Source organism: Adiantum capillus-veneris, chromosome 24, assembly GCF_014529385.1.
Source record: "Adiantum capillus-veneris isolate H3 chromosome 24, ASM1452938v2, whole genome shotgun sequence".
NCBI classification, from domain to species: Eukaryota; Viridiplantae; Streptophyta; class Polypodiopsida; order Polypodiales; family Pteridaceae; genus Adiantum; species Adiantum capillus-veneris.
In genome coordinates this window covers 94,492,418-94,519,560 of record NC_140954.1, presented here as the reverse complement: position 1 = coordinate 94,519,560, position 27,143 = coordinate 94,492,418, and the positions used below count along the sequence as shown (strand labels likewise).

Below are 27,143 nucleotides of genomic sequence, written 5' to 3'. Positions count from 1 at the left end.
TTCGTATCATTATGTGCCAAAATCTGTTCAGGAACAAGGATCTCCTCGTTTTCTTCCACTTCGGGTTGCTCATCAGGCTCCCCATCATCAGGCACATCACCCTTAACAGGGTTCAAGAGACTCACATGCAATGCATTATGAATCCTCCAAGTATCTGGCAGTTCCAATCGGAAGGAGACATCATTTATCTTGTCAGTAATCTGGAAAGGTCCGTAGTATCACATACTAAGCTTTGGAAAAAGCCTCTCCTTTCCCTTTTTCTTTCTTAGGCGTGCCTTCTCAAAAGTAAGAGCACCCAATCATCCTCCTTCAGTTTCCAGTCGCGACGATGGCGATCCGCTGCCTTTTTCTGTCGTTCTTGAGACTTCTGTAAAGTCTCGCGAACCTTGGCAAAAGCCGTATCCAAATCTCGCGAATATTCATCCGCTTCAAATTTCTAATCTTTCGTGCTCAGGAAGGATGGAACCTTCACAGCAGTTTCAACAATCTCTCATGGCGTCTTCCCCGTCGAAGAGTGTATCGTGTTATTGTAGGCAAATTCCACCAAAGGTAAGTTCTTTTCCCATTGAGTCTTCTGATGCGAGATACAAGACTTCAATAAATCTAAAATCACTGAATTGGCAATCTCAAATTGCCCGTCAGTCTGCAAGTGGAACGATGACGAGAACTGCAACCGCGTCCCAATGTTCTCCCAAATTGCCTTCCAAAACCAACTCATAAATCTGGGGTCTATGTCGAAGAGAATCGTCTCAGACGTGCCATGTAATCGGAAAATCATCGTGATCATTCTGTATTCTCGGGAGATAAAAAAAAATGAAATCCATTTCAATATTTTGCCAGGGGCGGGTGGGTATGGGTAAAGGCTGTAACAATCCCTGTGCCTTATGCCTGTCAAACTTGACCTTCTAGCATACCAAGCAACTGCGCACAAACTCTTCCACATCCTTCTTCAGTCTCCGCCAAAAGAAATCTCTCTCTACCCCTTTCATGGTGGTAGCAATGCTGCGGTGACCCGTAAAAGGTGGACAGTGGCAATCAGTCATAACCTTTTCCCTCAACGGCTGTGTAACGCACAACATAGTCTTTTTCATCAAGTAGCCTTCCCGAAGGGAGTATCCAGCTACTGTCTCCCCATCCCGTATCCGTGTGAAAATATCTGCAAAATCTGTATCTGTGGCACACTGATCGACCATATCCTCGAAGCTCCTATGATGTATCGCGGAAATAGCCAGAACCAACGGTTTCCGAGACAAAGCATCTGCCACCACATTCTTCTGTCCCTGCACATGGACAATCTGGAAGTGAAACTATGACAAGATGTTCGCCCACCGCATCTGCTTTTCTGAAAGCTGCTTCTGTGACAAGAAGTAGCGCAAACTCTGATGGTCTGTAAAGACAATGAAATCCGCTCCGAGTAGGTAATGCCGCCACTGAGTAAGAGCGTGGATAACCGCCAAAAGCTCTTTCCCATAGATCTGTGCTGTCATCTCCGGCCTAGAGAACAAACGGCTCTCGTAAGCTATGACATGGCCTTCTTGCATCAAGACCGTACCCAAACTACGACCACAAGCATCACAAAATACTTCAAATGACTTCTGCAAGTCCGGCAAAGTCAAAATAGGTCCCGTAGTCAATTTCTCTTTCAATGTCCGAAAGGCAGTCACCTCTGTGGGTCCCCACGAAAAAGGTACTCCTTTCTGTGTCTAGGTATGCAAAGGGGAAGCAACCTCTGCAAACTTTCGTATGAACCACCTGTAGTACGAACACAGTCCCAAGAAGCTTCTAGCTTCATGGACATTCCTCAAATCGGGCCAATCACGGATAGTCTCTATCTTGGCCGGGTTCATTTGCACTCCTGCTGTTGACACAATGTGTCCTAAAAAATGTATCTCCGGTAGGAAAAATTCACTTTTCTTAGCATTAATCACTAATGTGTGATCTCGTAATGCCTGAAAGACTTGAAGCAGATGATCTCTGTGTTCTGCCTCATTCTTGGAGAAAACAATGATGTCGTCAAAGAAAGTGCCAACAAATAGCCTGTACTCTCGAAAAATCCTGTCCATCATCCGGTTAAATGTCGCAGGAGCATTGGTTAAGCCAAAAGGCATCATCAAAAACTCAAATAACCCAAAAGTCGTCCGAAAAGCTGTCTTGTAGACATCTCCTGGTGCTATCCTGATCTGATGATATCCACTCTTCAAGTCAATCCTGCTAAAGCACGAGGATCCCTGTAACCTGTCGAGTATATCATCGATCCTAGGAATCGGAAATCTGTTCTTGATGGTGATTTCGTTGAGAGTGCTATAATCGATGCACATTCTCCAAGATCTGTCTTTCTTCAAAACCAACAACACTGGAGAGCAATACGGTGAAGTACTAAGCTGGACAAGACCCTTTTCCAAGAGGTCTTTCACTGAGTTCATAATCTTTTCATTCTGTACTCGGCTCACACGATAAGGTGGCCGATTCGGTTGCGTGCTTCCAGATATCAGATCAATGGTATGATCTTCAGGCCCTCTCAAAAGCAATCGGCATGAGCGTGGAGAAAAAAAATCTTGGCGTTCTTTTCTTCAGGTCAAAACATATTCAACCCTTATCCATCGTTCAGTTCTCCCAAAAGAATGAGTAAGAAAACTGAAGTTCATCAAGTACAATCTCTAAGCCCTTCATTTATCAAAGTCGCTTTCTCGGCCCGGTAGTCAACCACGGCGTAGTTCTTGTGGTACCAAGGGTTCCCGAGTAGAACGTCACTCACGTGCCCTGAACACCCCTGTCATTGCAAACGAAGTTTGTCAATGCTCGGTGTAATGGCAACATCCCATCCGGGTGCCAGTCGAACTACCTCCGCCTGTGGCGTCAGTCTGTCGGGCGCAGTTCCAAATCGAGCCGCCAATTCCAAGTGAAACGAAGTTGGCCTTGGCTCCTTCAAAAGAGCTTCCTGATCCTTCACTTTGCCCCAAAAAAAAAAACGGCAAAGTTTGTACTTTCATTCATTTGATTCGGTGCAAGTCCCACGCCATGTTGTACCAGTTCTGCTTTTCTATCTGCCTTTTCTGCCACATTCCTCAGCTGCTCTCGAACTCTCAGACCTGTCGTCGTCTTTATCATTCTGTTCTTTCTGTGCCTTATCAGGGCACTTTGCGGAAATATGTCCATGTTTCCCGCATCCAAAGCACTTCCCCTCTCTGATGAAGCGAGCTCTCTCCTCAGGAGTAAGCTTGGGTCGTGCATCCTTTTTTTTTCTCTGGGTTGCTCTTTTTCATTCTACTTTCATTCCCAGAAGTCTGTTCGGCTCGTTGTGTCATGGCCTCATCTGTGGGGTAGGTCAGACTGCCAGAGTGAATGGCAAAGCCCCGCTTCGCATGACTCATCAACTCCTGAATAGAAGCTGACTTCTGTTCCAAGCAGTGATCTCGGATCTCTGTAGGTAGACCCAAGGTAAACCGCTCAATCTGTTCTCTGAATGAGATCGTCTTGAATGAAGAGGCGGGTAGAAAAGAGCTCCAGAATCTTTCACAATAAGAATTCACTGTATCGCTCTTGGTCATCCGGAGATGGTTCCAAGCAGCTCGTATATCTCGCTCAAACTCTTGAGTCAACCAAGAAGAAATAAAAAGCCTCTTGAATTTCAGCCATGTAACTGGCACAGTCTTGCTTAATAGAAGCGTGGACCACCAAGTAGGAGCATTCCCCTCAGAGTAAGAGGCAGCTCTCCGAATCTTGGAGTGCTCTGAATAGCGTCCTCCCGCGAAAGCGATGTCAAACTGCTGTATAAGAGACAAAGCCTTCGAAGCATCTGAGTATCCTGAAAAGTATCAAACTTGATCGAGTGGCCACCTTCCTTAAACTCTCGGACTTTCTTGCTGTTATCTTCGAGAAAGTCATACTGGTTGGCTTTGTAAAAATTCTTCTTGTTCGCAAAAAACTTTCCGTCATCGGAATCTGAGCTGTCTGTAGACGAGTCCTCAAGACAACTGTCAGTCTCTGGGCGAGATGTAGCCTTCTTTGCCTTTTTCTTGCCCGTTCCAAAGCTTTGTGTCTTGCTTCACTTTTTGCTTTTTTTCTGTCTTCTTCGCTCTAATCCGAGGAGCTAGAAGAACTGTCAGAAGAAGAAGAAGAAGAACTGGGTACTCCTTCAAATCGAACACGCTTCTTCCGTTTCTTTGCTTTGTCGAATGTCGACTGACGACCCAAATATCCCGGGAAGTCAGTACCTTTGTTCTGCTTTTTGCCGTGCTTTTTGCCTTTCTTTTGCACGCCGAAAAGCTGAGCAATCCGTGCATCAACCACGTTCTCCAGTTCCTTCTCCGTATATATCTTGGAGGTAGAAGGTTTCTTGAGAGCGGGTTTCGGGAGTGGTGTTGTGGTTCTCTGCCACTCCGTCTGTAGCTCTTTCAAAGAGGTCTGGTTCATATATTTTGCCATCTTCGGGTCCTTGGCAAAATTGAGCATCATCTTTGTTGCATCGCCAATCAATTGACGACGCTCCATCTCTGTTTGCTCCGCCTGAGTAGGCCGAGGCGGGCCATACTCTCTGTCTGAATCTTCGTTGTGATCCCAGTCCGCATCTCCAGATGCAGAGGGAGTCGACTGATCATTGCCTGAAGCCATAGGTGCCGCGGAAAAAAAAATTCGGGGATCGTATTTCCCGTAGAAGAGAAATCGGCCGTGCTCTGATACCACTGTAACAAACTTGGACACTCCAAGTCAAGAATCAACCGCGACAGCACCAAATAACCACTTCAAAACAATTCACAGATCACAATAGATTTGCACTGGCCCGGCGGAGTTCCGTGCCTAGAGATATTGGCCCCAAAGACTGGCACCCCTTTCGGTATTTCTTTTTGTATTAATCAATCATCAAAGTACAAGAGAGCGGTTAGGGTTTCACTCTCAGACTCTGCGTCCAGATGCCCTGAGAAGTGAGGCCCTCACCACTAATTTTAAAGGTTACAAGGGATGCCCAAAAGCAGAGCCCCAAAAGCTTTTAAAATCAAAAGCATAAGTTCTCTCTCTCTCTTAGAGAGTCTTTTCTCTTTTTTTTTATAAAAAAAAAAGCAAAAGCAAAATTCGCGTCGCTCATCATTTCCCAAATTTTTTTTTTTTTTTTTTTTTTTTTTTTAATAATCCGCCTCCGCGATTTCCGGAATTTAGGGTTTTTGGCAAAAATTAGGGTTTGCAGGAATTTTAGGGTTTCTGGCAGAAATTAGGGTTTCTGCTGTCCGCCACGTCATCACTTTGTGACACCCCACCCCCCCCCCGTCAACCCCCCCTTCTTCCCTCTACTGAGAACTCGTTGTTTTGTTTGTTTGTTTGCTGCTTGTATATATGTTGGTGGATTGTCTGGTTGTTGGTGTTTTGCATGTGTTATGGGTGAGTGTGTGTTCTGCTTGCATGCCTATTAGCTGCTTGTTTTGCTGGTTACTTCTCCTGTTTTTGGATTCTCCGTGATTGAGAGGCGTGGTGGATGGTGGATGGTCGAGGGGTCTCTCCTCAAGGGGCTCTTGTCCTACTGAGTTTAATATTTGTATGTTGTCATCGACTTGTCCTTAATACTTTTACTTTGAAAATTTATACGCAAGTTCAATGTGGCTCTTTTCTTGGGATGGATTCAGCATTTTAGTATAGCCTAGGCTGTTGTTATTGGTACGGTCCAGCTTTGTGGGGAGTTAGTCGGGGAGTTATCAGAGGATGTTGTCTTCGGAGAGCTGTACGGCTTGGGGCTGCAACATGTTTTGGCGAGATTTGTGCAGCACCATACTGGAGTCATTAGTGTAACAGGCTTGGACACCCAAGTGAGAAATCAATAACAACACATGAACAAAAACTGCAACAAACTAAACTTGAAGAGAGAGAGAGAGAGAGAGAGAGAGAGAGAGAGAGAGAGAGAGAGAGAGAGAGAGAGAGAGAGAGAGAGAGAGAGAGAGATGAAATGAAAACCTCCGTGATTTCCGGAAATTAGGGTTTTTGGCAAAAATTAAGGTTTGCAGGAATTTTAGGGTTTCTTGCAAAAATTAGGTTTTCTGCTGTCTGCCACGTCATCACTTTGTGACATACCCCCCTCTTGAAAGCATTGTAAATGACCGCGATTATGCCTGCAAAACCGACAAAAGCCATAAACCGTCTTAGCAGACACTGACTGTTAGTACCTACGTACTAGGAACACACATCTAGCACATGTACAAAATCGACAGTCACATCACACAACATCACAGGACATCACCAGACATCACAGGACATCACATGACATTCAACATTCATTCGGATCTTAGACCATGATTTATCGGCAATGTAGCTAGCAATCACATCTAGGTCCAATCGAGACCTCATCGATGTCCGATTGACTAACCCCTATTGCAACCATGTCTATTCGAGATCAAGTAGACCAAAATGCTGCAGTCATTTCGTCTATCAGTTCGTGCACTCACAAGAAGTCAAGAACAAATCAGTATCATAATCAGGAATTCCATTTCATAAAGTCATCCAGTAGAATACTGTCAGCTCTCAGTATCCCTGAAGCTCAAAGAGACATCAGTGACTTTAGTATCAAAATCGAGGCATCTGTTGACAAAGGAGCGGAGTAACTCCCCTCTTGTGCATCCCATTGCACCATATCTTCGGCCAAGCTGAGTTTCTGGGTTCCGTTTGGAGTAGACTATGCTAAACCAAAACATCGAGGTAAAGTTTCACAATCCAAGGAGTATCTGCTAGGTCCTCCTCCTCCATCTACTTCGCATCAAATGCAGGAAAGTTCTTGAACTTAACCAAGAACCGCCTTCGGACTTTACCTTTCTTCGTATCGTTATGTGCCAAAATCTGTTTAGGAACAAGGATCTCCTCGTTTTCTTCCACTTCGGGTTGCTCATCAGGCTCCCCATCATCAGGCACATCACCCTTAACAGGTTTCAAGAGACTCAAATGCAATGCATTTTGAATCCTCCAAGTATCTGGCAGTTTCAATCGGAAGGAGACATCATTTATCTTTTCAGTAATCTAGAAAGGTCCGTAGTATCGCATACTAAGCTTTGGAAAAAGCCTCTCCTTTCCCTTTTTCTTTCGTAGGCGTGCCTTCTCAAAAGTAAGAGCACCCAATCATCCTCCTTCAATTTCGAGTCGCGACGATGGCGATCCGTTGCCTTTTTCTGTCGTTCTTGAGACTCCTGCAAAGTCTCGCGAACCTTGGCAAAAGCCGTATCCAAATCTCGCGAATATTCATCCGCTTCAAATATCTAATCTTTCGTGCTCAGGAAGGATGGAACCTTCGCAGCACTTTCAACAATCTCACATGGCGTCTTCCCCGTCGAAGAGTGTATTGTGTTATTGTAGGCAAATTCCACCAAAGGTAAGTTCTTTTCCCATTGAGTCTTCTGATCCGAGATACAAGACTTCAATAAATCTAAAATCACTGAATTGGCAATCTCAAATTGCCCGTCAGTCTGCAAGTGAAACGATGACAAGAACTGCAACTGCGTGCCAATGTTCTCCCAACTTGCCTTCCAAAACAAACTCATAAATCTGGGGTCTCTGTCGGAGACAATCGTCTCAGACGTGCCATGTAATCGGAAAATCATCGTGATCATTCTGTGTTCTTGGGAGATAAAAAATGAAATCCATTGCAATGCTTTCCAAGGGGCGGGTGGGTATGGGTAAAGGGTGTAACAATCCCTGTGCCTTATGCCTGTCAAACTTGACCTTCTGGCATACTGCGCACAACTCTTCCACGTCCTTTTTGAGTCACGGCCAAAAGAAGTATCTCTCTACCCCCTTCATGGTGGTAGCAATGCCGCGGTGACCCGTAAAAGGTGGACAGTGGCATTCAGTCATAACCTTATCCCTCAACGGCTGTGTAACGCACAACATAGTCTTTTTCATCAAGTAGCCTTCCCGAAGGGAGTATCCAGCTACTGTCTCCCCATCCCGTATTCGTGTGAAAATATCTGCAAAATCTGTATCTGTGGCATACTGATCGACCATATCCTCGAAGCTCCTATGATGTATCGCGGAAACAGCCAGAACCAACGGTTTCCGAGACAAAGCATTTGCCACCACATTCTTCTGTCCCTGCACATGGACAATCTGGAAGTGAAACTGTGACAAGATGTTCGCCCACCGCATCTGCTTTTCCGAAAGCTGCTTCTGTGACAAGAAGTAGCGCAAACTCTGATGGTCTGTAAAGACAGTAAAATCCGCTCTGAGTAGGTAATGCCGCCACTGAGTAAGAGCATGGATAACTGCCAAAAGCTCTTTCCCATAGATCTGTGCTGTCATCTCCGGCCTAGAGAACAAACGGCTCTCGTAAGCTATGACATGGCCTTCTTGCATCAAGACCGCACCCAGACTACGACCACAAGCATCACAATATACTTCAAATGACTTCTGTAAGTTCGGCAAAGTCAAAATAGGTCCCGTAGTCAATTTCTCTTTCAATGTCCGAAAGGCAGTCACCTCTGTGGTTCCCCACGGAAAAGGTACTCCTTTCTGTGTCAAGGTATGCAAAGGAGAAGCAACCTCTACAAACTGTCGTATGAACCGCTTGTAGTACGAACACAGTCCCAAGAAGCTTCTAACTTCATGGACATTCCTTAAATCGGGCCAATCACGGATAGTCACTATCTTGGCCGGGTCCATTTGCACTCCTGCTGCTGACACAATGTGTCCCAAAAAGTGTATCTCTGGTAGGAAAAAATTCACTTTTCTTTGCATTAATCACTAACGTGTGATCTCGTAATGCCTGAAAGACCTGAAGCAGATGATCTCTGTGTTCTGCCTCATTCTTGGAGAAAACAATGATGTCGTCAAAGAAAGTGCCAACAAATAGCCTGTACTCTCGAAAAATCCTATCCATCATCCGGTTAAATGTCGCAGGAGCATTGGTTAGCCAAAAGGCATCACCAAAAACTCAAATAACCCAAAAGTCGTCCGAAAAGCTGTCTTGTAGACGTCTCCTGGCGCTATTCTGGTTTGATGATATCCACTCTTCAAGTCAATCCTGCTAAAGCACGAGGATCCCTGTAACCTGTCGAGTATATCATCGATCCTAGGAATCGGAAATCTGTTCTTGATGGTGATATTGTTGAGAGCTTTATAATCGATGCACATTCTTCAAGATCCGTCTTTCTTCAAAACCAACAACATTGGAGAGCAATACTGTGAAGTACTAGGCTGGACAAGACCCTTTTCCAAGAGGTCTTTCACTGGGTTCATAATCTTTTCATTTTGTACTCGACTCACACGATAAGGTGGCCGATTCGGTGGCGTGCTTCCAGGTATCAGATCAATGGTTTGATCTTCAGGCGCTCTGAAAAGCAATCGGCATGAGTGTGGAGAAAAATCTTGGCGTTCTTTTGATCAGGTCAAAACATATTCAACCTTTATCCAGCGTTCAGTTCTCTTCCAAAAGACTGAGTAAGAAACTGAAGTTCATCAAGTACAATCTCTAAGCCCTTCATTTATGAAAGTCGCTTTCTCTGCCCGGTAGTTAACCACGGCTAGGGTGGTCTCGTACGGTCCTGTACGTTTTGTACACGTACGATGATATGCGGTACTAAACGAACTAAAAAAATTTATGATGTACGATGACGTTATGTACGTTCAAAATAAAAAAAACAAATAATACTTGAGCCTAAGGCTTAGGCCTTAAAGAAACTTGACATTTGTACAAATTACAATTATGAGAGCTTGAGAGGGAGAGACCCAAGGGAGAGAAGATGGAGGGCTTGTCACTTGAGACTCGAGAGCTTCAATGGGAGCTTGAGGGGGAGAGACCCAAGGGAGAGAAGATGGAGAGCTTGAGCCTTGTCACTTGAGAGCTTCAATGGGAGCACATGGATAATGAGAGCATTGAGAGGCTAGAGCTTGTAGCTTGTAAGTTGTGTTGAGAACAAGGTGGAGGAGTTGCTTAAATAGATTATAGGAAGAGGAAGAGCATGGGAGAGGGAGAGCATGGGGCATTATGCATGTGAGAGGGAGAGCATGGCAATGGGCATTGGTACATGCCACATGGTTGCAAACATGCTCCAAAACTGCTCCCTAAATGCCCACTAACGTTCACTGTCACCGTTCAAAACTGCGGCCAACGGTCATAAAAGGCTACATATTTCGACCGAACGGAACGTACTAAACGTATTGAACGGAACGGGTCCGACCAAACGGTACTAGACGTCCCGTACGTCGAACGAAAACTACCCTGACCACGGCGTAGTTCTTGTGGTACTAAGGGATCCTGAGTAGAACGTCACTCGCGTGCCCTGAACACCCCTGTCATTGCAAACAAAGTTTGCCAATGCTCGGTGTAATGGCAACATCCCATATGGGTGCCAGTCAAACTACCTCCGCCTGTGGCGTCAGTGTGTCGGGCGTAATTCCAAATCGAGCCGCCAATTCCAAAGTTGGCCTTGGCTCCTTCAAAAGAGCTTCCTGATCCTTCACTTTGCCCCAAAAGCGGCAAAGTTTGTACTTTCATTCATTAGATTCGGTGCAGGTCCCACGCCATGTGGTACCAATTCTGCTTTTCTATCTGCCTTTTCTGCCACATTCCTCAGCTGCTCTTGAACTCTCAGACCTGTCGTCGTCTTTATCATTCTGTTCTTTCTGTGCCTTATTAGGGCACTTCGCGGAGATACGTCCGTGTTCCCCGCATCCAAAGCACTTCCCCTCTCTGATGAAGCAAGCTCTCTCCTCAGGAGAGTAAGCTTGGGTCGTGCATCCTTTTTCTCTGGGTTGCTCTTTTTCTCTCTACTTTCATTCCCATAAGTCTGTTCGGCTCGTTGTGTCATGGCCTCATCTGTGGGATAGGTTAGATTGCCAGAGTGAATGGCAAAGCCCCGCTTCGCATGACTCATCAACTCCTGAATAGAAGCTGACTTTTGTTCCAAGCAGTGATCTCGGATCTCTGTAGGTAGACCCAAGGTAAACCGCTCAATCTGTTCTCTGAACGAGATCTTCTTGAATGAAGAGGCGGGTAGAAAAGAGCTCCAGAATCTTTCACAATAAGCATTGATTGTGTCTTTCTTGGTCATCCGAAGATGATTCCAAGCAGCTCGTATATCTCGTTCATATTCTTGCGTCAACCAAGAAGAAACAAAAAGCTTTTCAAATTTCAGCCATTTAACTGGCGCACTCCTGTTTAAAAGAAGCGTGGACCACCAAGTACGAGCATTCCCCTTAAGGTAAGAGGTAGCTCTCCGAAACTTGGAGTGCTCTGAATAGCGTCCTCCCGCGAAAGCGATGTCAAACTGCTGTATAAAAGACAAAGCCTTCGAAGCATCTGAGTATCCTGAAAAGTATCAAACTTGATTGAGTGGCCACCTTCCTTAAACTCTCGGACTTTCTTGCTTTCATCTTCGAGAAAGTCATACTGGTTGGCTTTGTAAAAAAATTCTTCTTGTTCGCATAAAAGTTTCCATGATCAAAATCTGAGCTGTCTATAGACAAGTCCTCAGTGAAACCGTCAGTCTCTGGGCGAGATGTAGCCTTCTTCTTGCCCTTTCCGAAGCTTTGTTTCTTGCTTCGCTTTTTACCTTTTCTGTCTTCTTCGCTCGAATCCGAGGAGCTAGAAGAACTATCAGAAGAAGAAGAAGAACTGGGTACTCCTTCAAATCGAACACGCTTCTTCTATTTCTTTGCCTTGTCAAATGTCGACCGACGACCCAAATATCCCGGGAAGTCAGTGCCTTTCTTCTGCTTTTTGCCGTGCTTTTTGTCCTTCTTTTGCACGTCGAAAAGCTGAGCAATCCGTGCATCAACCATGTTCTCCAGTTCCTTCTCCGTATATTCCTTGGAGGCAAAAGGTTTCTTGAGAGTGGGTTTCGGGAGTGGTGTTGTGGTTCTCTGCCACTCCGTCTGTACCTCTTCCAAAGAGGTATGGTTCATATATTTTGCCATCTTCGAGTCCTTGGCAAAATTGAGCATCATCTTTGTTGCATCGCCAATCAATTGACGACGCTCCATCTCTCTTTGCTCCGCTTGAGTAGGCCGAGGCGGGCCATACTCTTTGTCTGAATCTTCATTGTAATCCCAGCCCGCATCTCCATATGCAGAGGGAGTCGACTGATCATTGCCTGAAGTCATAGGTGCCACGGAAAAAAAAAAATTCGGGTATCGGATTTCCCGTAGAAGAGAAATCGGTCGTGCTCTGATACCACTGTAACAGACTTGGACACTCCAAGTCAAAAATCAATTGCGATAGCACCAAATAACCACTTCAAAACAATTCACAGATCACAATAGATTTGCACTGGCCCGGCAGAGTTCCGTGCCTAGAGATATTGGCCCCAAAGACTGGCGCCCCTTTCGGTATTTCTTTTTGTATTAATCAATCATCAAAGTACAAGAGAGCGGTTAGGGTTTCACTCTCAGACTCTGCGTCCAGATGCTCTGAGAAGTGAAGCCCTCTCCACATAATTTAAAGGTTACAAGGGATGCCCAAAAGCAGAGCCCCAAAAGCTTTTAAAATAAAAAGCATAAGAGTTCAAAAGCTCTTCTCTCTCAAGTTCTCCTTTTTAAAAAAATAAAAAAAAGCATTCTCTTCAAAAGTGAAATTCACGTCGCTCATCATTCAATTTTTTTTTCCCTTTTTTCAACCTCCGCGATTTCCGGAAATTAGGGTTTTTGGCAAAAATTAGGGTTTGCAGGAATTTTAGGGTTTCTGGCAGAAATTAGGGTTTCTGCTGTCCGCCATGTCATCACTTTGTGACATCATCTCTGTGCAGTGCTCCCAAGCCTATCTGCTGGGAGAGGGGCCCTGGACACTCTTTTATCCAAAAGCTTTTCACTGTTCCTCAAAAAATCCAAGCCAAACGCTGATGCAAAAAGTTGACTCTGCAACTGCCATATGGACTGCGATTTTGGCCCGCAATTTGCGGCGGATTTCACGTTGGGCTTTCTTGTGACTTGGGCGTTCAGTTTTTACGTAAGTGGCCTCAGGGTTTAGGTCCGGCCTCTTTACTAGGCCCTTGAAAGGCCATTAAGCCTATGCCTCGTCATCCCACTTGTGATAATCAGCCTCTTCAGGCTCTGAAGGGGCTTTTCTCCTACAATTGTATTTATGTTATGTGCCTCTTTAGCTCTATTCCAAAACTGGTAGTATGTGTCATTTTTTGTAATATCTTTTTTTATATCAATGGGTGTAAAAGCAAGTAGAGCCTTGATAGGGAACTGCTCGCTGTTGCTGCCACGCTCTTTCCCAACAGCCCTGCTGCGCGCGCGCTGCCCCCTGCCCTTTCCTTGCGCTGCCCTTCCCTGTCGCTAGCCCCCGCCATTGCGCCTGCCCACTGCCCTCGTTTGCCGTTCCAGCCCGTCTCGCGCTGCCCTCTCCCGCTGCCGCTTCCAGCCCGTCCCGCGCTACCCCCTCCCCCCGGGGCTCATTTCGCTCTCTGCCATGCTCTCCCCGAAGGTTTCTTTCATTCAGGCTCTGCCAATGCTGGTTTCTTGACAGTGCTTGTCGGGGTCTTTCTGCAGAGAAATTTCTTTATCCACTTCTCCGCCCAGCAGCAGACACAGATGGAGGCTCAAGTTTTGCCACAGAGGAACTCTGATGAAGTCCCCTCGCTTGACCCCGTTGAGCCTACCATTCGCCTTGCTCTCACTCCGACAGAGCAAGCGAGCCTAGCCGCAGAGGTGGAACGCCTGCAGGCGACTTCCGTCATCTGCAAGATTCTTGGCACCAGACCCATCAGAGGAGAGCTGCGTGACCTTCTCCAGGCCCGCCTTCTTGCAGAGGTGGGCAAGATCTTGGACATTCAGTTCCTCGGACGCGGTTACTATCAGATGGAGTTTGAGACCTCCGAGATGGCGTCCAAGGTTATCCCGATGAGCCCCCTGACCATCCGAGCAGTTTGAGCCCACTTTCGACAGTGGAGACACGGTTTTGACCCAGCTTCGGATGTTCTGGTAGAGGAGGCAGACCTTCCCATCTTCGTCTTCTTTCCTAGTTTGAGGAGGGAGGGCCTACCACTTTTGTCCAGGATAGGCTCAGAGATTGGGACTGTCCTAGAGACACCTCGCACGACAACCTCAGTTGTTGCTGTTGCGGCAGCATCAGTTCTCTCTCGCTCCCCATGAGGATAGTCTCATGGTATGTACAGGGACTAGGTGGGCCCGAGTTTCAGCGTCAGAGGGGCCTGCTTCGTCAGGAGCTCCAACGATGTCTTGTGGGAGGAGAGATTGACCTTCTTATGCTACAGGAGCATCATCTGTGTGAGAGCCGCATTAGACGTTGTGGTCAGCTTTTGCGTGGATGATATGAGACTTTTTGGTCAGCTGCATTTGGACCTTGAGGCATCCAGGGCGGGGTATGTATGACTATTGCGGATTCTTTGCAGCAGGCCATTATGGGCAGAGGGATTATTGTGCCAAGTAGGGCTCAATGGATCACTATGCAGGTTCAGGGTTGTCTCGTGGGCTTCCTGAACATCTATGCGCCCAATGTGGCGAGTGTACGTGCAGAGTTTTGGTCTCAGATTATTGAGTCTCTGCCGCAGGCAGAGCAATGGTGCATAGGGGGTGACTTCAACATGTTGGAGGAACCCTTTGACAGGATTGGTGGCAGCCATACTACTGTGCATGGAGTTGAGTTGGCAGCTTGGGAGAGGTTTTGTATGACTGCGGGCTTCAGATGTGTGGCAGCATTCTAGCTTTGTGAGGCCCCCAGACAGCCTGCCTTCTCTCGTTCGGATCGAAGAGTGGGAGGCGCGAATCTATCTCGGATAGATCGTTTCTACACTAGTGACCACTTCTGTGACTTGGGTGGGACAGTTGACATTCTGACAGGGACTTCCTTCTCGGACCATGCACCAGTGATCCTTACAGTGATTGATAGGCAGAGGAGGGGGAGCACGATGCTACCCATCCTTGAGAGGGTCTTGATGGACTCAACGCTGAGAGAGCGAGTGGAGGCTCTTTGGACAGAGAGCTTAGACATGCAGGATTCTCCTGCTGACAGAGTGACCTCAACACTTGCTGAGCTTAGTCGTTTCTTTCTTTAGGAGTCTTCAGTCCGCCTGGCTGCAGCGGGAGAGGAGCAGCGTCTCCGGCGGGGCATTGCTTCCTTGCAGAGGATGCAGGAGCAGTATCCAGACAGTCATTGGTTGGAGGAGCAGTTATAGCAGGCTCGCAAGGAGCTCGTCAGCACAGAGGAGAGGCGCCATGAGTTTGCTTTCCATCGACAGGCATCTCAGTGGACCTAGGTGGGTGACAGAGTGACAGACGCTTTCTTTGAGGCAGTGGGACCTCGGCATACGCATGCCAAGGTCAATCAGGTGAGGAGGCCCGACGGGTCAGTGGCTTTGGAGCCAGAGGACATGCGTGCAGTTGCTACTGACTTTAATTGTGAGCTATTGTCTGCAGAGCCCCAGTCAGAGCGTCAGGATGCATGCAGAGAGTAGGTGTGGGCACAGATGCCTTGTCTGGTGACTGAGGAGATGCGTCAGAGGCTTGAGCTGCCTCTACAGCTAGAGGAGCTGCACACGGCTCTTAGTGTACTCCCCCGTGGTAGTTGTCCAGGTGAGGATGGCTTGACTCCCAGCTTTTTCTTGGAGTACTGGGACTTGCTTGGCTCAGATCTCGGTAGTGCTTTTCAGTACATCCTGCACACAAGTGAGATGCTTGACAACATGAGTGAGGGCCTGATTTACCTCATTCCCAAGGAGGGTGGCTCCTTGGATGAGATTCGACAGTGGTGCCCCATCACCATCCTCAACTCAGCCTACAAAATTCTTGCCAAGGCTCTGAGTTTGAGGATTCAGCCACTTCTAGAGAGCCTTATACAGGGGACTCAAATAGATTTTGTCAAAGAACGTAGTATCCTTGACAACATCTTTACTTTTTGGGAGGCTTCTGCCCTCGCGCGGCTCCGTGGTGAGGATTTGGTGATTCTTCTTCTCGATTTTGAGAAGGCCTACGACAAAGTTGACTTGGATTTTTTGGAGGGCACTCTACGCAAGATGGGCTTCTCAGATGCTTGGATCAGAGGGGTGTCAGATTTGTACAGACGGGCACATAGTCAAGTGCTTTTGTCAGGAGGTAGAGGTGATCATTTCATGCTCACACGTTCGGTCAGACAGGGCTGCCCTCTTGCCCCCTTCCTCTTTCTGTTCTATGCTGAGGCGATGAGCGGGTTTTTGGTTTCACAGCAGGTTCGTTTACGTGGCTTAGCACTCCCTATTCGGGGAGATGAGCTACTGGACGCTGAGTTTGCAGACTACTCAGCCTTGTACTTGGATGGCCAGGAGGCCAACCTACACAGGTGTGCGCAGGCTCTTGAGAATTTCTGTTGTGGATCTAGCACATTGTTCAACTGGAGAAAGACAGTGGCTTTCTCGGTTGGTAGTGCTGCTACGCCTGATTGGATGCCAGGTGAGGGTTTCAGGTGGGTTCTCCCAGGGACTGCAGTTTGGTACTTGGGCTCTGAGGTTGGTTTGCACTTGTCTCGCGAGCAGCAGATTGCTTGTAGGAGATTGGAGGACCGCTTCGCTATGATTCTGCTCCGATCTTGAGAGCAACTGCGATAAGGCCTGGAGCAGCGTCAATCTACTTGCATGGAGGAGCGCCTGGGAGAGCCCCTTGTTTGGAACCCCATGGTAGCACTCAGAGAGGCCACTTGGTTGGTAGTCGGCCTCATGTTTCCTGGGGTCCCATGGCAGAGGGTCCAGCACGCTCTCTAGGTGATTGGTTATAGTTTTCAGGCTTGTCAGACGAGCTTCAGGGCATTCAGCTACTACAGGGCATGAGAGGGGTGCAGAGCATGTGTCAGGACATCTCAGAGGCAGTACCAACTGAGTGGCTCACACCTCTCGAGTCAGTAGCGCCCAGATGGATGGGAGCCTTCTCGCAACTGGAGGTTCTCATCTCAGTTCGGGCTTGCTCAGAGACTATGTCCTCCCTGTTTTTTGAGCTACAGGGTGAGGGACGCTTACACCGAGTTGCAGTAGAGGCCCCGCAGGTGGCAGAGTGCTGTTTTCAGAGGATCCGCGTGGTGGGCATTTGTGGGAGGACTTGTGTCATAGATCTCGATCCAGCAGCTCTTGATATTGGCCACTGGAGACTATGGGCTTGGAAGCACTGTAACAGGGAACGGGGGGAACACAGCCCAAACGTTCCGAAACGGTGTTCTGGACAAGTCGCGTTCCCGAAACGAAGATGCGAACGGAATCCGTTCCGGAACAGGGTGTAACCGGAACGGTGTTCCGGAATGGGCGAAACATGAGGCGGAACGGCGAAGTGTTGGGAGAAACGGGCAAAAGTAGGCATTTGGGGGAAAAGAAGTGGGCTTTTGGGGACAGATTTAGGGTTGTTCGGGGAACATATTTGGTGCAGTTTGAGGGCAGGTTCGGAAGCAGATTTGGGGGCAGTTTTTGGGTTGTTTAGGAGTTTATTTGAGACTAAGCTGAATGGAGGTAATTCAATCCTTACTTTAGGTGGACCGTTCCAGCCCCGTTCCCGTTCCGGCGCCCCCTCCTCCTCCCCGTTCCCGTCCCGTTCCAGACCCTCCTGTTCCTATTCCCCGTTCTCGTTCCGGGTAACTATGCTTGGAAGAGCTGTCCACTGGCACGAGTACAAAGGGATCCGGGAGAGTGGCTTTGGAGGGACCCTTTCTCCTCTACAGACCACCCAGGTGTCCCTTTCTTTCAATACACTGTCACATACTGGTAGCGCAGAGAGAGGCTAGTCCTGCCTGCAGCACCTCATTGGCAGGAGGAGGGTCTCACAGCTGAGTTCTTGGCAGATTTTTGGGAGAGGTTGTGGGACTCCAGACAGCCGAGACAAGTCACTTTGTTCGAGTGGCTGGTTGCACACAGAGCTACAGCAGTTGGGAGTTGGCTTGTACATAGTGGTCTCTCGGCCGTACGTGCAACTTGTGACCATCTTGTGGAGAGTCAGCGTCACTGTCTTTGGCCAGCTCTTTCCACAGCTCGGCAGTACACTTCGGGGGCAGCTGCTTGGTCCACTCTCACGGGCCCGGCACTTCAGTTTGAGCTATCTTCCACCAGCAGGATGATAGTGATGCAGGGGGGTCGACCTACACTCCAGCTTGCTATACAGACCTTCTCCACAAGAGTGGTGCAGTGAGAGAGAGGAGTGTTGGGAGCTCATCAGTGGCCTGACACTGGTTCATCTGGCGGGCCCGCTGCTTCCACATCTTCGAGGCTCGCCCTGTACCTCCAGCAGTCTCTACTGGGGATCTTTGGCTAGAGCTGATCCATACTCTCAGAGGACAGTTTGAGAGACTCCAGGGCAGTTCCGACTGCATGCGGGAGTGTAGAGAGGCTTTCCTTCGACTCTGGCGTCCAAGGCCTTTTTTCACCATGGTGCAGGGTGTGCTCCGATGGTACTACTGTCAACCTGTGTGGTTTTTCCCTCCCATCTCTTGATTTAGCCTCATTGTACATATGCTGTTTTTTCATTGGGAGAGTCTCCCCATCATGATTGTTGTAGCCCTCTCTTGTAGAGGTGGTTGTAGCCCTATGGGCAGTTCCATTAACTAATAGAAGGATCTTTTTCTCGGAAAAGAAAATATCAATGGGTGTAAGCCTCCTTTTTTTTGTTGGGGGGGGGGGGGGGGGGGGGGGGGAAGGGAGGGAGAAGAGAGTTTTAACGTCGTAGGAAACTATCCCGAGAGAGAGAGAGAGAGAGAGAGAGAGAGAGAGAGAGAGAGAGAGAGAGAGAGAGAGAGAGAGAGAGAGAGAGAGAAGAAGAAGAAGAAGAGAGTTTTAACGTCGTAGGAAACTTTCCCAAGAGACCTTAAAGATCTAGCCAACGAGGAGTTGAATTTAAGACCTGTTATTCAAGAGGGAAGTGGCATAACCAATATACCACACTTGGGTGATAGAAAGGTTATACCATTTTCCTCTTTTTATTAGCGCACGCGCGCACACACACACACACCCACACACACACCCGAGGAGAGAGAGAGAGAGAGAGAGAGAGAGAGAGAGAGAGAGAGAGAGAGAGAGAGAGAGAGAGAGAGAGAGAGAGAGAGAGAGAGAGAGAGAGAGAGAGAGAGAGAGAGAGAGAGAGAGAGAGAGAGAGAGAGAGAGAGAGAGAGAAAGAAAGAAAGAAAGAAAGAAAGATTTTTAACGTCTATGTCAGGCCGAAATCGGCCTATGAGACAAATCAAATGTACATGGCGTGTATGTCATCCGTCTATCGGAAAGACAAATGAAACAAAACTGATACAAAACTGAACTGAATGTAGGTAATGGAGTATCTGAGGAGGGATGGGGTTCTATCTCTAGGGGTATATGCATGTCTATATGCTCAAGGTAGTACAATCATGAGAATGCATCAAGCTCTCTAGCTCCATCCTGTACAAATGGGGGGATGTAAGATGTGGTACATGGGCGGGGCTGGTGCCAAGGCTACCCGGATGAAAGCTGTCGGGTCGGCCCTCATCTGAGCTACTCGCTCCTCAGTGGCACGGCGCTCCCGGGCTCGGATCTCCTCGATCTGTCGGTGGTGGGAGCTCACGCCCCTGTAGCCTGTGACTCGTGGTCGTCGTCTAGCTCGGTTCACCTCCGCCTGTGGGAGTGTCACTCCTCTCTGAGTATCTGGTGAGGTAGGGGTGGCAATCCTCTGAAAGAAGTCTATGAGCTGCGACTGTCTCCCCTCTGTCTGTGTAGCTGTGCGTGGCTGTAGTAGTGTGTCCCGATGGCTCTGTATCTCTAGTAAGAAACGTCCGAGCTGTCTCTGATCTCGAGAGTCCATGATCTCTCGGAGAGTGGGCTGTCCTCTGAATAAGGCCTCATACATGCCTCTGATCTCAGTGTATGCTCTGCATCTACATACAAAGTGCTCCTCACTCTCCACCTCCTCTGTGCAGGCTCTGCAGACTCGCTCCTCCCTGGGAACACCAGTATGTCTCCCGATCTCAATCTCTAACCTGTGTGAAGCCACTCTCAGCTGACCAATCGCCACCCGTGAGCTATGTGGCATATATGTGTCCATATAGCGTGGTCTCTGTATGAACCCCCCAGACAATATGGTGAGAAACTGGTCTCTGTAATCTGACATCCTCGTCCCCAAGCCAGGTGACTCCCAGACTCTCCTAGTGTATAGCTGCCACAGATCCTGTCTCAATACCAAGTTTCTCTCACTGCGAGAGAGGTGAACAGATGGTGAGTGGGGGTCGTACTGGAATGGTGGTAGGCTCTCCATGTCAAGACCGTGTCCCTCAAACCATGCTCTGACCTGTGAGTACCAAGCTCTCGCATGCCCACTCTCTGATAGCTGTATAGCTGCCTCAAATGCTCTACGAGTAAGTCTATCAGGAGGTAGCTCTCTCATCCTCTGGATGAAGCAGACTGTCTGGAATAATGCCTCTACAACCATAGGTGGTGTGGCGAGCTCGGCTCTAATAATGTCATGTGGCACTGTCTTCTTGCTGCGGAGCAAGCGTGAGATCATACATACCTGTGGCCTCTCAAGCTGTGTCCACTGGTCATCCGTCAATCCTGGTGCCCATACTGCCGCCGAGTACATCAGGGCCGGGGTGACTAAGGTGTCAAAAAGCCAGCCCTTCGTGCGGGGCTCCTGAAAGTGTGCCTGGTGGCATCTCCGCTCTAGCATGGTCAGAGCTGCATATCCTCGGGTGAGCCTGTCAGCAGCAGCCTGCCTCATAGTGAAGGGTCCTGGTAGGCTGGTGAATGTGATGCCAAGATAGACATAGGAGGTGACTACATCAACCTGTCCTCCTGCTGCTGTGAAGGTGGCAGCGCTCCTCACTGCACTGGATGTGTGAAAGATCATGACCTTGGTTTTGCCAAGGTTCACAGTCAACCCCTTGTGTGTGCTGAATTCGTCCAAGGCCTCAAGATGGCGTTGCAAGCCCTCGGGTGACTCTGAAATCAACACAATATCATCAGCATATAACATGATGTGGACCGGAGTACCTGCCAAGTCGCTCCCCTCTCCCCCTGCTCGTAGTATGTAGTCGGAGATCTCGTCGATGTAGAGCCCAAAGAGTGTCGGGGAGAGTGGGCATCCTTGCTTAACACCAATGGTGCTAGCAATGGTCTCTGAAAAGCCGCCTGGGCAACGAACACGACCCGTCACCCTCTCGTAGAGAGTATATATGGCCCAAATCATCTCTGTCGGTACCCCAATGCTGTGAAGGCGCTGGAAGAGTCGCTCGCGTGGGACTGTGTCAAAGGCCTTGCGGAAATCCACAAAGCAGCAGTAAAGCCTCTTCTTCCGCGCCTTTGCCCCATCAATGAGGCAGCGCAGAACGAAGATGTGGTCAGTGGTGGAGAAAGCTCGTCTGAAACCTGCCTGGCCTGGAGCTCGTAAACCCTCGGTCTCTGCGTAGCAGCTAAGCTGTGCCTCAAGTACTGCTCCATATAGTTTGGCCATCGTGTGGCCAATCATGATAGTCCTGTAGTTCCCTGGGTCCAGGGTGTCGCCAGATTTGTGGATAGGCACTATGGTGTGCTGTGTCCACTCCTCTGGGAAGCCCTCCCCTATAGCCCGGTTGAAGACATGTGCAATCAACGGGGCTATAGTGGAGGCCGCATAAATGATGTGCTCACTCTGTAATCCAGTGTGGTCAGCTGATCGTCTGTGCTGCATGCGGCGTATGGCCCTCTCTACCATCTCTGCTGTAAAGAAGGAGGAGCACGTGGGGCGTGGCTCATGTGGCTGTGGGATAGGAGGCTGCCCTGGCACCTCATAGAGGCGCTCTGCATAATCATGCCATATCTGTGGATCCTCAATAGCTGTGGTCGGACGTGGCTCGCGCAGGGTGCGCCATGCCGTCGCGCTATCTATGCTCATGAATAGGCGGTATAGCTCAAGCTCCTGTGCCTCTTCGAATGCTCGCCGCTTTTGGCGTGTCAGCGTCTTCATATCTCGTCTGGCCTCTATCTCTGTGATCTCTCCTAAGGCTCGCCGTGCACGGAGGCGTCGGTATAACTCTTTGCACTCATCATCATACCAGCGGTTCTGAGGCATAGTCCCGGGGGGGGGAGTGCGTCCTGTGTGAGTGGTGTGTGGAAAAGAGCTAATAGCTGAAGTGTGGAGAACGGAAGAGATATGTGATGTGAGAACTGAGAGTGGTGTGGATGGGTGGAGGAGGCATAGGCCATGCTCGACCTCGGCTGAGTAAAGAGAGGCTAGCTCATGTGTGAAATGGATGGTGGTGTGTGGAGTGTGTGCTGTGGAGCTATGTGGGATGGTATCTCCGGTGATGGAGAAAGAGAGGTATGTGTGGTCGGCTCCGATGGGTATGGGTGGAATGGTGAAGGATGTGATAAGGTGTGTAGCCTCCCTGGGTCCCATAATATAGTCGACTGTACTCCCCCCTCCCTCTGTAACTCCATGTGGCATACAAGTCAGGCCCCTGAGGTGGGCCACTGGGCCATCCCGTTATAAATAACGAGACGGTGCTGGGAGCCAAGTCGAAGTAGGTGTCGTCCGTAGGCTGTGACTGGAGCTCTGTCTGCTGTATCTCTCATAGTAGCCTCCTCATCTAGAGTGTGTAGTGCCTCTGGGTCCTCGTGGTCATATGTCTCACACTGCTCACTGCGCGTACGAGCATTGAAGTCTCCCATAAGGAAGACTTCACCCAGTGTGGAGTACTCCATAATCTCCTCCGTGAGGCATGCGTACGGTGACTCCTGCTCAATAGGGGCGAATCTGGAGCCTGTGGGAGCAAAGTAGCAAAGGGCAATGTAGACGATCCTGTCTCGTGAGAGCTCGAGGCGAATCCACATGTATCGGGCCTGTGGGTCCCGGGCAACAATCTGTAGTCTGCTGTGAAGCCCCTGTCTAAAAAGTATAGCCACTCCTCCTGAACCGCGAGTGGTGTGCTGGCGCATACATCCCCGATGTAGAGACTCCCATTGGAAACCATGTATCCGTGGTAACCCTCTCTCTGGGCTCTCGTGTGTCTCTGTAAGTAGAATGATGTCTCGACCTCTCATCACCTCCTCAAGTCTCTCTGGGTGTGTCCATAGGTCTCCATTGCAATTCCAAACCGTGACATGAATCTCCTCGTGTGTCCCACAGGCCGCGAGTTCCTATGCGATGGTCTTGCCATCAATGATAACCCTACCATCTCGATATACTGCCTTCTTCCCTTCTTTGCGGGCCTGGTGGACTCTAGGCATGCACGTGCGGCGGTGATCTTGTTGCATCTTTGTGAGGTCATCATCAAGATAAATCGGGGGGCCTTCTAGCCCTCTCAAGATGACCCTCTTTCGGAGGAAAGAAGTTCGAGACTCCTCGGAGGCGAATTGGAGGATGAGAGCTCTCTTCTTTGGATCTTTGCCGGCTCTCCAAACTTTGGAGAAAGGGATCTCTTCTTCCTTGTATCCCACTTTCTTGCATAAGGCTTTCCCATCGCTCTCGGGTGTGGACCCTTCTTCTTCTTTGATGCCGGTCACTCGCACATTGAGACGGCGAGCTTGTCGCATTTTCTCCTCCTCGATGGTTGTGTGTACGATGAGTACCTCATCTTTTTGGGCTTCCTCTCTTGCTACCTTCTTGATATTCTTTTTGACCACTTCGACCCATCCTTCTTTGGTGGCTTCTAATTTGTCCTCAATGCTTGCGGTGAGGGCTTTGGTGATCTCCTCCTTGAGGGCTTCCTTAGCCTCCTCTTTAATCTCTCCTTCCTCGGGGGTGAGGGATGTGATGGAAGCATGAAGGAGGTCGATTTGTGCCTTCATCTCTTCTTACTCTTTCCTCCATCTCTCCCTCTCCTTCTCGTTCTCCCGTGCCCTTCTCTCCTTCTCCTCTTTGAGGTTTTGGATTTCCGCTCTCATGTCCTCTTTTTCTTCGTTCCATAGCTTGATGAAGGTGGCTTTCTCCTCCCTCCATATCTCTCTCTCCATCCACCATTCTTTCATGTCCTTCTCCAATTGTGCAAGCCTCTTGTTCGTGAGCATGAAGGTTGTCTTCATTGTCGATTTCGGCGTCTTGATGATGGGGGAAGACATAGTTGTATTCGGAGCTACCCTCTCTTCATATTGTGAAGAAGAGGGGAGAAGGGGAGTACGTGTATGTATGCGTGTATGTGTGTAGTGTGTGTGTGGGTATGTATCCGTGTGTGTGTGTGTGTGTGTGTGTGTGTGTGTGTGTGTGGGAGAGAGAGAGAGAGAGAGAGAGAGAGAGAGAGAGAGAGAGATGAAATGTTATATTAATGTCTTCAAAAGGCCAAACTGACCTATCAGACCAAAAATTTACAAGTGGTGAATCTGATACAATGTTTGACTACAAAGAACTGAAATAGGAGGAGGGGGGGAGGGGGAGCTGTTACAATGAGTGAGCTGATACAATGGGTGATACAAATCAGCAGAGGAAGGTGGATTAAACTCAGAGGAGATCCCTCATCGGTCGTTGTCGAATCTCATGAATATCCTCCATGGTCAGTACTCTGACGGGGCGTCTCACATGTCGAGCTAGAGTGATCCGGATCCTTTCCTGCAGTCTCCGTCGATGCGTTGAGGCCCCCCGCGGTCGTGGGCGCATGGATCTCCCGATCGATTGATCAACGTACCTCGGTGTGGGTAAGATCTGAAATCTGCTGTTACGACTGTTTCTCTGGCTGCCCACTGGCTGGTGTATAGAAATCTGTGATCTGCCTCTGAGACTGGCTCTCCCTTGATGTCCTGAGCAAGCTCTCTCTATATCGCTCAAGTAAAAACAATCCAAGACATGTTTGGTCCTCGTGTCTCATGACTCTAGAGAGTGGTCCAAAACCCTCTTTGAACAGACAATGGAAGCGGCCTCGTATCTCATAGTACATCATGCAATGACATATGTAGTGTAGCTCTGTCTCAGGCTCTATACGACTTAAGTGACATATCCTGACCTCTGTTTTTACACCTCGAAATCTGCCAATCTTGATCGAGGATGTGCGTATCTGGCCAATAGCACACCGTATCCCATGAGATAAGTGTGTATCCATGTATCAGGGCCTAGTCACAAAGGCTTCCTCTATGAGTTGGAGAAGAAGCTCTGTATAGAAAGCCATCTTCGTACCCAACTCCTGTGTCGGCTGTATCCATGTGCTCCTGGTATCTAGCTGAAGTAGATCCTGACGTATGAGTCTAGTGATCTCTGTCCATGTGAGAGATAGGGAGGGTGCATGCAAGGAGTACGAAAACGGAGGCAATCTATCCATGTTGAAACCATGTAACTGAAACCATGATGTCATCTGCCATACCAGCATGCTGTATCACCCTGCAGTGCTAGCTGTCGGGATGACTCTAGAACCAGCCGAGCATATCTGTCTGTGGGGAGATCCAATAAACTGTGCATAAAGGATACTGATCTAGTAAATGCCTCGACCACGGGGGGAGGGGGGGCCAGGGCTCCGTATAAATTTTGGCTTGCTAGCCACCATGTATGTAGAGGTGACCGGCATGGCTGGTCACGTGAGTTTTTTATGCGCCACCAATGTCTCTTTAGCTATGTATCGCTGCAAGCACATACGCTTCAAAGCATGCATGGGGGCGTGGTAGAGCATTGGCCTTGCTACCGGGTAGTGCTGGGTTTGAAACCACCGTGTGGAAGGTGTGTTGACCTTTTTGGTCAAACGCACACTAGCCGGCTCATTCAACTAGGAGACCGGCTTGGGCTTGCTTGCCACGATGGCAAGCTAGCCAAAATATGACCAATGCTGGGGGGCAGCTAGCTCGGCTTGAATGATCTCATGTGGCTTTAAGGCCTTAGCCCAAATTATCCGAGAAATCATATATATATATATATATATATATAAAAGAGAGAGAGAGAGAGAGAGAGAGAGAGAGAGAGAGAGAGAGAGAGAGAGAGAGAGATTTACTCTTGTATTCCAGAACCGCTTTTCTAGTAGACCCATTGAAGAGCTGCAAGTAGCTGCAGGGGAGCAGCAAAAGATAACAGAAATCCGCCTTGGCAAACTCTTTGCAGACCGTGATTCATTTAGTATGTCATTTTGCTATCGTATGAATTTAATTGTGGAGATTGCTTGCTTTTGTTTCTCCTTTTCGTTAAAGTTTGATGTATGTGAGCTTTACTAGTGCAAATGATTTATTTGGACTTGAGCAGGCCAAACGACTGCAAATCAACGACTTGGTCAGGTTTTGGGCCACATTGGCAGTTCTGTTGAGGAAAGCAAGGTGTCATTACCGAGTCATCTATCTGTGCCGAATCAGATTTCTCCTACTCGGCCACCGATAACGACGCATGTGCTGGATGTGTCACGTGGAAAGCCTGGTGCAGGGATTCCAGTGACGCTCGAGTTGTGGAACGTACCTTCAAAAGGAGGGGAGTCCAGGGGGTGGATCTCTATTGGCTCATCAGTCACTGATGCTGATGGTCGATCTGGCCCATTAATGGCACCTTCGAGCAATGTGATGGCAGGAAGGTACAAGCTGACTTTCGGCACTGCGACGTATTTTCAAAACTCGAACAGTAGTGATGATACAAATGGCACAACTCAATGCTTTTATCCATACGTTTCAGTTGTTTTTGAGATAAAACCTGCTCAGGTGTCTCAACATTTCCATGTTCCAGTTCTTTTGTCTCCTTTCTCGTACACTACCTACCGTGGCAGCTAGTCACATAAACTTTTTGCTTAGCTGCTTTATGATATATGTCTAAAATAAAATAGCACCAAAGTAGTGCTATTGTATGGCCTTCTGTTTTCAAAAGGTTAATGACTTCATTGTTTGCTAACTCGCAAGCCTTTACCAATGTAATGTGTATACAACATGCAAACTGCGTTTTTTCAAGTGTTTAGTCTATTATTGTTAAATGATATACTTGAGAATTGCAGTGTACGAAAGAAATCCGCGATTTCTATTCATTACACATCCAAAGGGACTTGCACCTCTTGACCGTTTTGATCTGAGATTAAGTGATCAGAGGGAGGTCTCTTGGATTGTTCCCACAACAGAAAAATCTCTCTCTCTCTCTCTCTCTCTCTCTCTCTCTCTCTCTCTCTGTTTTGGGAACTCTCATACATACATATGTATGTATATATGTATATTTGCAGCTTGCTCTCCCCTAATGCGGCGAGAGATCTATACACCAAAGCTTGTTGCTTCTACTACATGGCAAACAGGCAGAAGATGTGTATTATGGTGGTAATAGATTGAAGATGGAATACACAAGTGTGTAGTGGATCAGTAAAAGAAGCTTGTGCAGGAAATTCCAATCATTGTAAT

At 48.3% G+C, this 27,143-nt stretch overlaps 1 protein-coding gene across 1 annotated transcript in view; it reads left to right on the top strand.

The window, feature by feature from the left end:
• The window catches only part of LOC147426803 (uric acid degradation bifunctional protein TTL-like), a 46,755-nt gene extending 20,045 nt beyond the window's left edge, over positions 1-26,710 (top strand). The window contains exons 5-6 of the mRNA XM_086497804.1: positions 25,791-25,899; positions 26,023-26,710. Coding sequence (XP_086353930.1) covers positions 25,791-25,899; positions 26,023-26,534 — 621 coding nt within the window. The 3' untranslated portion in view covers positions 26,535-26,710. The remainder of the gene's footprint in view (positions 1-25,790; positions 25,900-26,022) is intronic.
• The last annotated feature ends 433 nt before the right edge of the window (positions 26,711-27,143 follow it).